The following is a 14528-nucleotide window of genomic DNA, read 5'->3' as shown; positions in this document are numbered from 1 at the left end:
TTGGTAGGGAGAACACTCCTTACACACCAGTTCCAATAGTTTTTTGTGGTTTGTTCTAGAAAACCAAAAAGATCTGCCCAGTGGGACCAACAAACATGGCGTCTGCTTTGCAAAGTTTACAGCATTCTCTGCAACTTCTGCACCTGAAGTGGCAGTGAAGGTTTTAGAGATCCCTGCCAGAGGAGCAGAGAGAACCATTGTTTACCGAGGGCCCTATTACTTAAAGGGTGCACATTCCCTGTTTGTGCCCTGAAACCTTAAAACATGTGCGTTGAGCGTAAACAGGGAAAGTATCCCCTATTACATGGAATACGCTACTCCCTGGGCTGCGCATTCATGTGAAAAAACAGAGTGGCTGCTTTAAAGCCGCTCCATGTTTCACAGTGCAGGCGGCAACCTGCCGGTACTTTTAAGGGGGATTAGAGATCCCCTTCCAGGTGGGTGCAGTGAGTGACAGCAGCCGCCTGCAATGGGATGTCTGTGGGTCCATGGTATTCCCTTCAACCCCTCCAGAGGGCTGCCATCATGGGGCGCACTCTCAGTGCGCCTCCTGAAAGCTTCTTTTGAAAGCTTCTTTGCCTCTGCGCCCGCATCTATAATATGGCACAGGAGGAGAGGCAAATATCAAAGTGCTCCGGGTGGCGCACAAAGCGGCTGCAAACGGACGTTTCGCCCCTGGGGTGCTTCCATAATACGGCCCCTGGTGTGCTTGTAGGTACACTATCATCTAAATGACCATGTAAAACTTTGTGGGATAAACTGATGCATTTTTGGACAATGTGTTGCTTGTTTAAAAGATAGAGCAATATATTAACCTGGCTCATCTGGCAACAGTCCCCCTTATACGTAAAGCCCACATGGGGGGCTACTCTTTTGGCTTCCTTTCCGTGAATCTGTGGAATTCCATGTCAGACCGTCTAAGAATGGAACCTTTGGGAACCCCTATTCAGGAAAAAACTGAAACCCTGTCTGTTTGCGCTTCCTTAGTGTGAGGCTCTCTTACTTGCTGTGAGGTCAGGTTTATTTGTTTCTCAGTCTTTCCCCCTCTGCCGAATGGTAGCTGTTTCTTAACCCAGCGCAGGGACACACCGGTTGGTGTAACTATGGCGCGTTACAAGACGATTCATTTTATTATTAATGCACGTGATGCTTGAGTGTAGGATACGTTGATGTATTTTAGGACAGTAGAATGTGTGTTTATGGAACAAACCGATGTGTTCTGTGACAGTTTGGTGACTGAGAGTGGAATGCACAGATAGCAGATATATTTTAGTAGCATATGCACCTAATGGTTAGGAAAAATGAATGTATATTGGGACAGCATTACGCCTGTGTGTGCAAGAAAGAAATATGTTTTCTCACAATATGATTGATGCTTGTTTGAGAGAAAAACATAAGCATTCTGAGCCAATGTGATTCTTGTCTCGGGGCTTAACTAATGCAATGCATGTTTGTGGGAGGAAATTATAATAAAGAACAGTGGCTCTAAGTGGAATAATTAACTTTATAGATATATATGACTTATACAGTATGTCAAGTATAGAAGAATAATACCAAAATCGGCATGGTACTGAAGATCTGTCATATATATAAAACATTTAATGCATCTTGATCATGCTCAGTAGTCAAAAGATCACACACATGTAAAGGTTTGATGAGTATATTAAAGAAGTATGTTTAATACAGAGAGCAATAGTCCAATTCAATCATGAATTGTTTGTGCAGGTAAATTCGTAAACATCAATATGAAGAGTTCATTCAATATTGTGCCATAATATTCTGTACTGTGGTATCATGGTGAACAAAAAAACGATGGATTTTACCCAGATCCGTGACTGGGGATGAATGCTTGACAATGCTCAGCATTCCGTTCATCTTTTTGTATTGCTGTAGTGGCCCTAAGTGGGATGGGTATGCCCAGACGTAGGTCCCGCACTCGCCTGTGCCACTGAAATCAAGCTAGCCTGGCTGATGAGGGGTGATACCACGAAAGCAGTCCCTGGATGCTTGTTTCCAGTCCAGAGAGGACCTGTTCTGGCAGTTTAAGCTGGACGGTTTCCTAGTGGAGCACGGTTGAGACAGATTTGTATATAGCTGGGCCCACACTGGGGTGGCATGGTGAGCAAAAAAACAACGGATTTAACCCAGATCTGTGACTGGTGGTGAATCTTCAACATTCTGCCCATCATATTTTTGTGTTGCTGTAGTCAACCTAAGTGGGGAGGGTATACTAAGGCATGGGTCCTGTGCTTTTTATGCTGCTGGATTCAAGCTAGCCTGGCTGATGAAGAGTGATACCCCAACACCAGTCCCAGGATGCTCGTTTTCCAGTCCAGGCAGGACACTGCCTGGCAGTTCGAGCTTGATTTGTTCCCATGTGGAACAGGATCAAGTCAGATTTGCATATGGCCGAGTCCAATCTGGGGTGGTGGGGGCATGGTGAAATAAAAACCAATGGATTTAACCCAGATCTGTGACTAGGGGTGAATGCTTGACAATGGTCAGCATTCTGTCCATCATCTTTTTGGGTTAGAATATTCAAACTTGGCAGCGACAGACTAAACTTGGCGGTGGTGCACCCAGTGTTTTGATCTTAGGCGGTCCATAACATGGGCACATTTCTGTACAAAAATTCCATGAATATACAAGCATTAACTGTTTTCATTGGACGTACGATACAGGGCACTTCATATGCCGGTGATCTTTTCCCCTCCATTACAACGCCTTAATAAACAATTTTAACTGCCACTCTGACTCCCAGCAGTATTACTGGTTTGGGTATACTTGAACTCCATAATTAGTACACAACCGTAGGGTAGCTAATACGCAAAATGCCTTTCTGCCTTATCAAGTCAATTTTCTTGCAAAAGTTGTGATCTTTTCTCAGAAATGCTTTGTTCCTCTAAAATGTAATGTGTCATAATGCAGTTGATGCCAAGGGTGAATGGCACAATAGTGAATGAACTCTTTATGTTTAATGTTCATAAATGTAATTATAAAAGCAGTTGATGATTGTATTAGACAATTAATGCCTTCTGTATTATACCCACTTTTTTACTGTTCTTATCTAATCTATACATTCGTGTGATCCCTTGAACACTGAATTATTATAGAAAAACAAGGGTCCTAAGGAGTTACAATATTAACACAAGAAAACAATATAGGCCACAATCAGTACTATATTTTTCGACGCCCAGCCGGGCGAGGAATAGTTTATTCAGGAATAACACAGAATTTCAATGACCTGGAGAGGGTCAATTATGAACATCAAGATAGGGTACAATCCTGTACCTGTCCCAAGGAGGTAGAAAATCCAAAAGGATCAAGAGAGGTAGAAGGAAGGAAAGAGGTTTTGCAGGCAAGAAAAAAATATAGTTTGGAGCCAAAGATTTCAAATGAGCATTACTGCAAGACACACTCAACAGTGTAAACAATAGGATATATACATAAGTTATATGTTACACTGTTTTAAAGCGTCAACGTTTCGATCCCTAAAGGCTCTTAATGAAACGGGATCATCATCAGGACAATTTAAGATCACTGCCTGTTTTACAATGCGAACACCTTCACGGGTCCTGGGTCAAGGGCGTAATGGCATGCTGGTTCCTTGTTGGGGAAAGTGTAGAATTCAATTCTCTTTCCGGCTCTTGGGGCTGATGCTGGCTACAATTTGAGCAGCCGTGGTAGGGAAGTGAACCGCAAGGGTTTCTTCCAGTTTGATGGAGTAAGATGTCTTCTTTATTTGGTCCGCAGGCTGAATGCTTACTTCTCGGTGGAAGCGGCGGTGGGTAGGGCGGGGAAACACAATGGTCTTCTCCGCCTTCGTTGGCAGCGCGAATCCGCTGTGAACACTGAGCACAGTCAAGATGCGTTAAATGGTGTGTATGGTTCCGTGTTACTTTTGTTATTTTTTACCCCGCCAGTGACCCATTGTATAAGTAATGTTCATCTATAATGTGAATTATTCCATTAGCAGCCACTGTTCTATATTGTGATTTAAGGTTGTATTGAGGAGCTCCTGTCCTTTATGATTGTAGGACCTAAGTATGCATTTTAGCAGAATGTAATTTGTTTTTGTCGAGAAACTGGTGTACATCTAGGAATGTGATGCTTTTTTGTGGTATAAACTGATATTTTCTGCTCCTGTAATTCCTTCATATGGGATACATTGGTACATTGTAGGATATTCTGGTGGGTGCTTGTAGGGAAAACAAATGTACTGTGGCACAAAAGTGATGACTATTTCAATGATAAATAGATAGAATATGTAACGTGATACTTGTGTTTTTAATACAGTTACATTTTTTGTCAACATGATACATGACATGCTTTCCTTTAACGTGATGTTTGTTTCGATCACAAACAACTCAATTTTATATCAACATGATGCTTCTTTATAGGTTTTTGGGACAATGTGATTCTTGCTGATGGGTAAGCTGAAGAGTGATATGGACCTTATGTGTCAAGTGGAGAGTCGGTGCTTATTTGCAAAAAAAATCTCATAGCTACTAAGGAGGACTCTAACAGTTTTTGAATGAAATGTTAAAACTAAGTGATAAAATACATAATGCCTACTTGAGGGAATGCTTCCTGGGGAGCTGGGGGGGGGGGGAGACCAATAGTAGGCATTCAAACCTAGTGAAATGAATTGGGAACCCCAAAATGGCAGTGGCACCCATGAAATTCCTGCATGTTAATCGAACCAACTTGTAATCAGAGCGACAGTGTAATGTTCAGTTGGCCACAGTTGATAATACTGGGTCCCCTATTGGAATTCTCTCACAGCCGCTTATGGTCCAGCAGAGTAGGACCAGAACCATATCTTACTTACAGGGACAAAGAGGAGTTCTGAGGCAGACACTACATTGAGGCAACAAAACCCTTTCTTCTGTTTACACCTTTAAAGACTGTGTGACTTAGAATATAGGAAGCCCAGAAGCAATGATTGATAAAAAAAAACCATAGGAATGAGTCTAAATCTTAGAAGGCCTAGCACCCTAGTTGGAAGATGCAAGGTTATTTACCAACACATAGCTTTCAACTAAGTGTCTTAATTTAAGAAAAATCAGTGTTACATTTATATAGCACCTGTTTTCCTTAAGTAAGTGAGAACTTTTAGGAAAGACTTAGGAGAAAACTTCACAAACTTACGAGGCATCTTCAATCCAATCTTCATTTTCCAGAATATCTTCAATATTGGGGTTTGTTATCACGACATCATCTAACTCCAACTCGGAGGGCTCTGACTGAGTCTCCATTGCCCCAATGAGGTCGACGGTGGGTCTGTAAAGGAAGATGCAATGCATCACTGGACAACATGGTAATAATTTAACTGTTTGTTTAGTAAAACTTGGCTGTGTTATATGAGTCACAGGACATACATGTTAATCCATCGTGGACACAAGGGGGGTAGCACATGGAGTTTATCTGGACCTCTGTAATGTATTTAACTTTTATCTGTATTGCGGCAACATGTGTTCTGACCAACTCAGGGCTTCGCTGTTGCACAATCAACCCTTCATTTCTGGAGTGATGGATTGTCTCAACTGCTATTTAGTTTGGTTTTCTTTTTGTTGGCAACAAAACATGTAGGATAAAGCAATACAGGCTAATAATTAAACTCAAAAGCTATTTCCTAACTGCCATAGAGTAAACACAACAAATCACTTCTCAAGTTGAATAATCCACTGTATGTCTGGCCAGATCTTGTAGGCAGAGTGATCATTAACCAGCTGCAATGTCAGTGCATTGTGGTTTCAGGGGAAGTTGTTACAAGTCATACAATGCAAGCCTGAACACGAAACAATGGTCTTGAAGAAAATCAAGTAGTAATATTCCAACCCAACTATAGATAATATATGAGCGAGCGTACAGCACATGATATACAAAAACACATTATGCAACACTTTTTTTATTTCGAAATATGAAGTGAGTGATTCGTTGTTGCATTTCCTTACGTTAAACCGATTTACAGCAGCTTCTCAAAACTTCCACTAGGATTAACTCCTCCCTCTGCACCTTCACCCCTATATATCCAAATGAGACATGTCTCAAGTACAGCATTCCACTGCTAGCCAGCTAGGTTTATACTTTATAAATACCAAAACCTATCAATAAACATACAAGTCACAAAAATGTATTGTGCATGGAAATGACAAGTCAAAAGTAATAAGCCCTGGAATAGGTACACTGACGTAAGGATCTAAATTATTGTATAGTTATCAGTATAACAACAGGAGGGCATTAGATCCACAAACGGACAGCCCTCTTTAATGGCTGGTAAATCTATACCCCCATACTTCTGTGCAGCGTTTTGTAGCATGATCTGTTTTTTTCCTATTAAAGGATTTAACTATCTTTTCGTCTATTGAAGATGCTTCATGTTTTTTCTGATGTTCAACACTGGCGATAAGTGAGTGCATCCAGCCAGGGTGGGTGCTGCCCTATCAAACCTAGTTATATGCACACTGCCAGTGGATGCCAACTGAGTCCAGTTCAGAGGGAGAAGCCACTTTAACTGTAACTCTGGATGCCTGATATACTACAATACCCCCCCCCCCACACTCCCCCCCCACCCCCAAGGAAATCCTTTACGATCTCCCTAAATCCGCATTGCTACTACAGGTTGTCTTCGTACATTCAGCTGGACATGACTACCTGAAAGTTTATGTTGGGCTCTTTCCCAGAGATGGGTGTTATAATGGAGGATGATACAACTGCCTTCCTGCCTCCCGGCTTCGGCCTGCTGCAGTGCCTCAACTGTTTATGCCAAGTAAGGTATCATCTAGCAACAAGGAGACATTAGCCACAAAAGGCAGGTTTTTGTTCAAAAGGTAATTCACATTGCTTCAACACCTGTATCCAGCCATCCTGTGCCTACCCAGAAAAATAGGAACGCTAGGTCCTGCCGTGGTTGGAAAAGAGTTAGAAATATATACAATATTTGAGATTTGGTTTGGCCTTGGTTCTGACCAGTGTCTCCAAAGTTGGATAAATGCTGGCCTCATTCTAATGAGTAGATGCTCCTCATCTGGTTGGTGGAATGAGACACCAGCCTGGTTTGATGTTTGCCAGGCACAGAAACTGTTCTTGTTTCTGGATCTGGAGAAAAGCTGCTGCTGCAACCTGCTATGACAGTAGTTATGCTGTCCGGGGTCTGGATGTCAATAAGTATGGCTTGGCAGCCGGTAGACTGCTTAGGGGGCATCTCAATGGACTGTGCCCCTCAGTAAAAAGGCATTGCAGCTCCAAAGGACAGACCTGATTGCAAAATCCTGTATGTGAGCAGGACGTCTAGCTCCCGTTGTGAAGTATTCCATAAGTACTACTGTATTAGCCTGCATTTTCCCCAGCTCACCAATACAATTCCTAAACCTTTCCATCTACACAAGGACAGAGAGGCGTATTTTCCTCTTTACCACCACCAAACCCTGATTTTGCCATCCCGAAATTCTAGCTGATAAAACTATTGAGGCTTTGGCTGAAACAGCAGTCAAACTTCTTTTCTCATCTCTACATGACCTCTTCCTGAGGTAAGGGGGGGGGCGTATAAATCTGCACAGTAATGTCATTCCTGCACTCTTATTCCCCATGGTATTCCGACCAACTTGTAATCAGGGCCGCAGTGAGCTGTCCAGTTGGCTGCAGTTGGTAACGGTGATTCCATTACTGGAATTCTCTCTCTGACTCCTATGGATGTGTAGTGGGACCAGAACCATATGTCCCAGTTCCCCAGTTCCAACTCTGGTGAGGTTACTGATGATGCCCCTATCACCTAAAAATCCTGACTTTGCGTCACCTGTTTCAAGACCAGCTCCAGCATTACTTGCGCAGAGTTGTGCTGTAGGACCAGACTGACCCTCGTCTGATCTCCCCACTGTGGTCCATTAGGGATACAGAATAGCAGATCCCGTAGCTGTGTTTGTGATCAGGGCCATTGGCACCATCACATTTGTTTGAGCACCTTTCAATTTTTTGTTTGGGGTTTTACATGCATTTCTCGTGTTTTTTCCAGGATGATTTTCTGTCTTCTGGCCAGTCTTGTACACAGATTGGCACAAAACCAGCGCAGATGAAAATTATGTCATAGCTTGATACTTTGTAACATTCTGACTGGGACCGATGTCCTACTGAGTGGCTCAAGTAAATGTGACTGTGGCAAACACACATTTTCTACAAGGTCAACTCAAACTTTTCTTGCTGTTCTGAACACTGCATTTACTGATTTTAGGACTCCGTGCACTTTACCACTGCTTAATAGTAGTAAAGTGTTTGTGCTTCATTCTAAAACGTGCTGTACCTAGGGTTACATATTTGTTCTATTTACCTTCCTCATAGGACCATCTAGAATGGTGCTTCAAGTGCACATATGGCATGCAAAAATAAAAGTCATACGTGGGATACAGTGTATTTTGGTATTACCCAAATTTGTCACAAACACATATTTCTGCTAGGAGCACCACAGTGCTCCTGTTAGGCTGCAGTTTAAATGCAGTGCAGTGGCACATGGCAATAAACTGCCATTGCCATGTAGAAAAAGCTATTTTGATCTATTCATAAGCCACTCATAAAATGAGTCTTAGAAGCCTACAAGACAGGTTGCTAATATTTAAAATTGATTCTGCCTGCTATGATATACAAAAAAAAAATAAAGGCCCTGGATTACCTAGGGCCCTAGGGTATCTTGTATTTTATAAGGCACAGTGGTACCTATGGTAACAGTAACAGGCACTTCCCTTCGCGCGCACATATTCAGTTTGCTATACATTGTTCCCCTGAGGCGGAAAGCCGGGGGTTAGGCTGATCGTTTTTAAAATTGTTTTGACTGTATTTTATTTGCGTTGCTAATTTCGGGGAAGATTTAATTTCCCTTTTAACTTACACTTCTTCCTGCCCTCGCAGCACCTCGAACCCTGGTCCACGCGCAGCGATTGACAGCTGACGCCATTGGACACAGGGACGGCCGCCATCTTGGGTCAGAATAAGGGGAGCGCTCCAGTCTTGCGACGCCTCCCACCCTCCTCCGCCAGTATATGAACAGTAACAGGCTCCGTCCGCGCAGCGGGCGGGCGCAGCGGGCGCGACAATGGCGCACCGAAGGCCGCGCCAAGTTCGCGACAGGCGCAGGAGGGGCTGTTCAATCGCAATCTGACCGTAATTATCAGGTAAATGAGCTCATGACCCTCACTATGCCCAGAGGTTGTCCCTGTAGGATTGACATGACCAAAATCTGCGGACCTTTTTGATGTAGATTATGTCTGTGGTCCTCTCCCTGGGCTCCAGTTAAGATACAGCTCCCCCCACACAATTGTACAGTGCCCACGCTACATTTTAATGGGGGGCTAATAAACGCCCGCTCTATGGGCTGCCACAGTCAAGACTTAAACAGCCTTATTGTAGACTTAAATTTAGATTGTCTCTTTATAACGGAGACTTGGCTGACAGAGTCCAGCAACCCGGACGTAGCAGCTGCCCTTCCACCGGGCTACACTATCTTCCGACAGGACAGAATGAAAGGAAAAGGAGGAGGAGTGGCGGTAGTGCTAAAAAGCCATATGAAATGCCATACCTTTTCTTTAGCTCCCCTAAAAGGGGCTGAAGGTCTGGGCTTTTCTATCAAGCTAAATGATTCATCGTCTTTTTCAGGCGGCTTGATTTATCGCCCTCCTGGTAGTGCCCTGTCATTTTTAGATTCACTAAGTGACTCCTTGGGCCAATTCTTAGTTCACTATCCACACTTCACTTTCTTGGGTGATTTTAATTTACATTTGGATTCCATATCAGACACACAGGCATTGAATTTTCTTCAAACTCTGGAGATTTTCGATCTCCAACAAATAGTCTTACAGCCCACCCATCAAGCCGGTCATACCTTGGACGGAATATGCACTAATTTCCCCCTTTTAGAGACTCAGTCCCCAGTCCCGCAGATCTGGTCAGACCATTTTTTGGTTCCTTTCCACATTAAGCTCTCACAGCCACAACCTCCAGTCAAACTCACTCATAATTCAGGGAACCAAGTTAACTGGACACGAGTAGAGGTTAATCTGAAGTTGAACCCTATCGCTGCCCCACTCATCTCCATCATGCCTGGTGATGCTGCCCAGGGCTCTAAATGTTTTCATAAGTGGATGCGACAGGAGATTAAAGACAGAACCCCACAGAATCGCCCGCAAGGCAAAGGGAAAAATTGAAAGGTTAATGCCCCTTGGTTCTCATCTGAACTAGTAAAACTTCATCTACTATGCAGGAGAAAAGAACGTAACTGGCGGAAAACTTATGACCTGATAGGCAGGAGCCTGTATACCCAGCAGAGAAAAATTTACCTCACGGCTATCAAAACAGCTAAGAAGAATTTTTATATTAATGCTATTAACACAGCCAAACAAAAGCAAAAAAAGTTATTCTCCATCGTCAAGTCTTTCACTCATCCTAGGGCCCTACAACCAGAAATCCCTCCTTCTTTAGAATTCTGCAATCAGATTGCGGACTTCTTTGAAGAAAAAATTTCACAAATACAAAAGGACTTCTTAGCTCCTTCTCAAGTCTTGTTTGCCACTCCACCGGATTGTGGAAAGAATCGGAAGAGCTGCCTCAAAACGTTCACTCCGGTTACTCTTCTCCAGACACGTGAGGCAATTATGTCATGTAAATCAGGCGCTCCCTCGGATTCATGTCCACCAAGAATCCTCCACCAAGCAATCGAGGCTGTTAATCCCATCATAAATGAGATCGTTAATGTCTCCCTGAGCACAGGTGTTGTGCCTAGTGAGTGGAAGCACGCAATCGTAAGACCTCTCATGAAAAAAGCAAATAAATCCCCCACAGACCTTGCTAATCTGCGCCCGATCTCACTCCTCCCTGTTCTGGGAAAGATCACTGAACAAATGGTCCATAAAGAATTAAAAAATTATGTAGATACCCATCAAATCCTTCACCCTCAGCAATCGGGTTTCCGTTCACACCATTCTACGGAATCTGCCCTGATTGAACTCACTGATTCAATAAAGCTATTACAAGATCAGGGGAAGAACGCCGTCCTGATCTTATTGGATCTTACGGCGGCGTTCGATACCATTTCCCACTCCCTATTGATCAATAGACTTAGGGACATAGGAATCACAGACGTTGCATTGGAATGGATAATCTCCTTCCTGGCGGACAGGTCCCAGACTATCTCTTTGGGCACCTTTCTCTCTAAGGAGAAGAAGGTACACTCCGGAGTTCCACAGGGCTCAATATTGAGCCCTTTATTGTTCAACATATATATGGTCCCTCTCATCACTTTAATTGAGTCATACGGCATATTAGTAACATCATATGCCGATGACACTCAGCTGATTGTCCCTTTGGAGAACAATTCCATAGACGCTGAGTTGAATTTTAAGAAGTGTTTGAGAGACGTCTTCTGTTGGATGAGTCAAAACCATCTTAGATGCAACACCAGTAAGACGGAAATTCTGCCCATTGGTAAAAATCTCCAATTCTGTCCCAGCAAATGGTGGCCTGATGACATCCCGGCGCCACCGCAAGTAGTTGCATCAGCAAGAAATCTTGGTGTTTTATTTGACGCCGATTTATCCTTTGACCAACATGTCAGGAATGTTGCAGGAAGATGCTTTAATATCATTAAGTCACTAAAAAAGTTCTTTGACTTTCTTCCCATCGACTCAAGAAAGGCAGTGGCAGTGGCCTTAATCCTTGCACGTCTTGATTATTGCAACCGCCTGATGGCAGGCGTCAAAAAGAAAAACACCCTAAAAAACTCCAAGGCGTGCAGCATGCTGCGGCTAGACTGGTTCTCAAGTTACCGAGGAGATCATCGGCCTCGGCCGCACTTAAAACCCTGCATTGGTTACCACTCCCTAAAAGAATACTGTTTAACATCTTAATTATAGCATTCCGTGCATTCAATGGCATTGGCCCGATCTACCTCATTAAACGGTTTCCACATTACAGTCCCGTAAGGACCTTAAGATCCTCAGGTCAGAATCTAATCAAGCTGTCAAAATTCAAACTTGAGACTAAAGGAGGCAAGTCTCTGTCCTTCTTATCTGGTAAAGCTTGGAATTCTATTCCCAACCATCTTAGAACTCTAACTCAGGAAAACCAATTTAGAAAACAACTCAAAACGTGGATTTATTCTCTTTCTGACGATTATGTAATGTCCCTCATATAGTTTTTCTCTGTTTTTATCTTCTTGCACATCATTTTAGTTAGCGCCAGGATCTCTGTTTTTTTTTATCCTCTTGCACACTGTTTAATTAGCGCCAAGATGCTCCTTTCGGAGCGACTGTTTGCGCTTTAGAAATATACAAATATACAAATAAATATAATATACAATTTCTGTATGGATGGATAGGCTGTTTCTGCTTCATTATTCTGAATGCCCTCCTCTATTTAGTTTGCTATTGGTTGAATTCACTTATCGTTTTCTCTATCTTATCTAAAACTGCTTTGGCATCTGTGATGAGGTCAGAATCTGTTATTTGAGGCTCTTATTCTGTAATCTCTTGCAAAAGCTTTTTGGAGCATTTTAATGCTGAGAGGGCGTAAATCTGGGAAAAAAATGTATAAGTGCACCATATTTACAAGCACGTAGTTAGTTTTAATATACATTGCACAAGAGTGTCATATATCCAGAAGTGAAATATACAAGAGTGTTTAAGTAGAGTAACAGTAAACATAGCAGTGTGAGATTAATGCAGAAATGTTAGAATGATATGAAACCTCACGTTTCTCATGTTAAGTGACTGTGTGTAAAGGAAGATGAAACCTTACAAACCAATGAAGATGTGTAGGCCGCATGGCAATTCACAGTAGAGATAAAGTGCTGCTAATTAACGTGAGACGTGGTTAACATTGTTTTCTAAGATATTTACTCATTGAATTGAAATATATTTTATATAGATGTGTCGCATTATATTATAGAGTGTTGGTTAAAATACTGTTTAAATGTAGAAATTAAATGTTTCAGAGGAGCAGAAACCGTTCTATGTATTCCTGATAGGTCTGAAGAGATAAAGTCATTTCTTTTGATCTAAGGGGGCTCGTTAAGGGGAAAGTCGTGCTAGGCACTAACTGCAAATCCTTTCACATGTTTTATGGTCCAAGATATGGTGGAGGTTGGAATTTGAGGCCCACAGTACATGTGTCTGTTGCAGGTGCGAGGAGCCCTAATCAGTACCGTGATGAACAGTCCCTTTGTTCAAGAGAGCCAGGCGCAGGCCTGGAGGAGTCTTCAGGAATTTAGGGGGTACCGTCTCGCTGGAGAAGAAGCCTGGGAAGCAAGGTCAACTTTAACGAGGGTCCCGAAGAGTATCATCATGGAGTTTGCCGCTCAAAACTGCACCACGTGAGGGGCGTCCCGAGGGGCGTTCCTATTGGAAATGTGATTTCGTATTAGGGACAGCGACCCGGGGAGGAGAGCAGAGCAGATGATTTTGGGAGCCTAAGAGAGCGGTTGGGTAGGCAGATAGGCTGAGCACAAGATACTGATTTACAGAAGAGAAAAGGAGGAGTGCGTGATCTTCTTAGGAAGTCACCACGGCTGACACCTTTTTGGGGTAAAGATCTTGTTAAGTAGGGATGTCACTTAGTCTAGTGTAGGGACAGACTAACCTGAATTTTCTTTTCTGTAAATGACTCTCAAGTTGCAACTCACAGCGATTCTTGCAACACTCATGCTCTTTGAAATAGTTTTGATAATTTCCTTTTGTCGTTTGAGAATATTCAGAGAGTACCTTTTTGTACTAATAGCTGTATACCTTTTAAATCTTATTCTGAGATGTTTGTATCTCCAGATACTTTTGACTTTGAATTAAAACTTTTTAACCTTTCCCAGTGGTAAGTGATTCTTTAGAGTGGTTTAAGTTCTTAATTGACTAACTTAGTAGCAGATTGCCTTTTACTCAATGACAGGTATCAACGATTCAGTCGACATGATTGGGGATCTGGTAAGGTAACCAGAGACCAGAAACCCCGCGTTAACAGTTGGTAGCAGATTAGGATGGTTATCTTCTTGAGGAAGGTAATCTAGGCTAGGTTAGTTTACCCCAAGGCCCCTAGAGCTAGGCATCGAGAGATGAGCAACGGAAGAATCGTGCGCCGAGGGTGCTGACGGTGCGAGAGAAGCAGCAGTATCGGAGGAGTGAGTATAACAAGGGTCATGCGTGAACAGATTGCGGTGTTTTGTATTGTATTTGTATTGTAATGTCTTGCGGAGTTGAATGCCTGTAGAGTGAGTGAGAGAAGGTTGTGAGCGCGCGCAACCTGGTGAACTGGTAAACCTGGTAAACGGGTAAACTGGTGGGAAATCTTAAGTTCAGGCCAGAGCTTAAGTGGTTTTGGGTGTATCGAACATCCAGAGTAGTTGTCGACCAAGGTACGGAGGTCACGAGGTACCATTGACCGCCGTGGGACCGAGATAGGGGGAGTGTAAGAGTGAGTGTGTGGGTAACTGACGCTGGTCGAAAAGTTACCGTGTGTAAGTAACCTATCAGAGAAGGCGATTGTCTGGAAGTAAACAG

At 42.9% G+C, this 14528-nt stretch overlaps 1 protein-coding gene across 2 annotated transcripts in view; it reads right to left on the bottom strand.

Moving 5' to 3' along the window:
* Positions 1 to 14528, bottom strand: part of TMEM98 (transmembrane protein 98) — a 384773-nt gene that overhangs the window by 97160 nt on the left and 273085 nt on the right. For both annotated transcript variants that reach the window (XM_078645018.1, XM_078645017.1), the window contains exon 4: positions 5152 to 5283. In XM_078645018.1, the coding sequence (XP_078501144.1) occupies positions 5152 to 5283 (132 nt within the window). The remainder of the gene's footprint in view (positions 1 to 5151; positions 5284 to 14528) is intronic.

Source organism: Lissotriton helveticus, chromosome 5_1 (assembly GCF_964261635.1).
Source record: "Lissotriton helveticus chromosome 5_1, aLisHel1.1, whole genome shotgun sequence".
In the NCBI taxonomy this organism is placed as follows: Eukaryota; Metazoa; Chordata; class Amphibia; order Caudata; family Salamandridae; genus Lissotriton; species Lissotriton helveticus.
The sequence above is the reverse complement of the archived record's forward strand: the minus strand, read 5'-3'. Positions and strand labels throughout refer to the sequence as shown.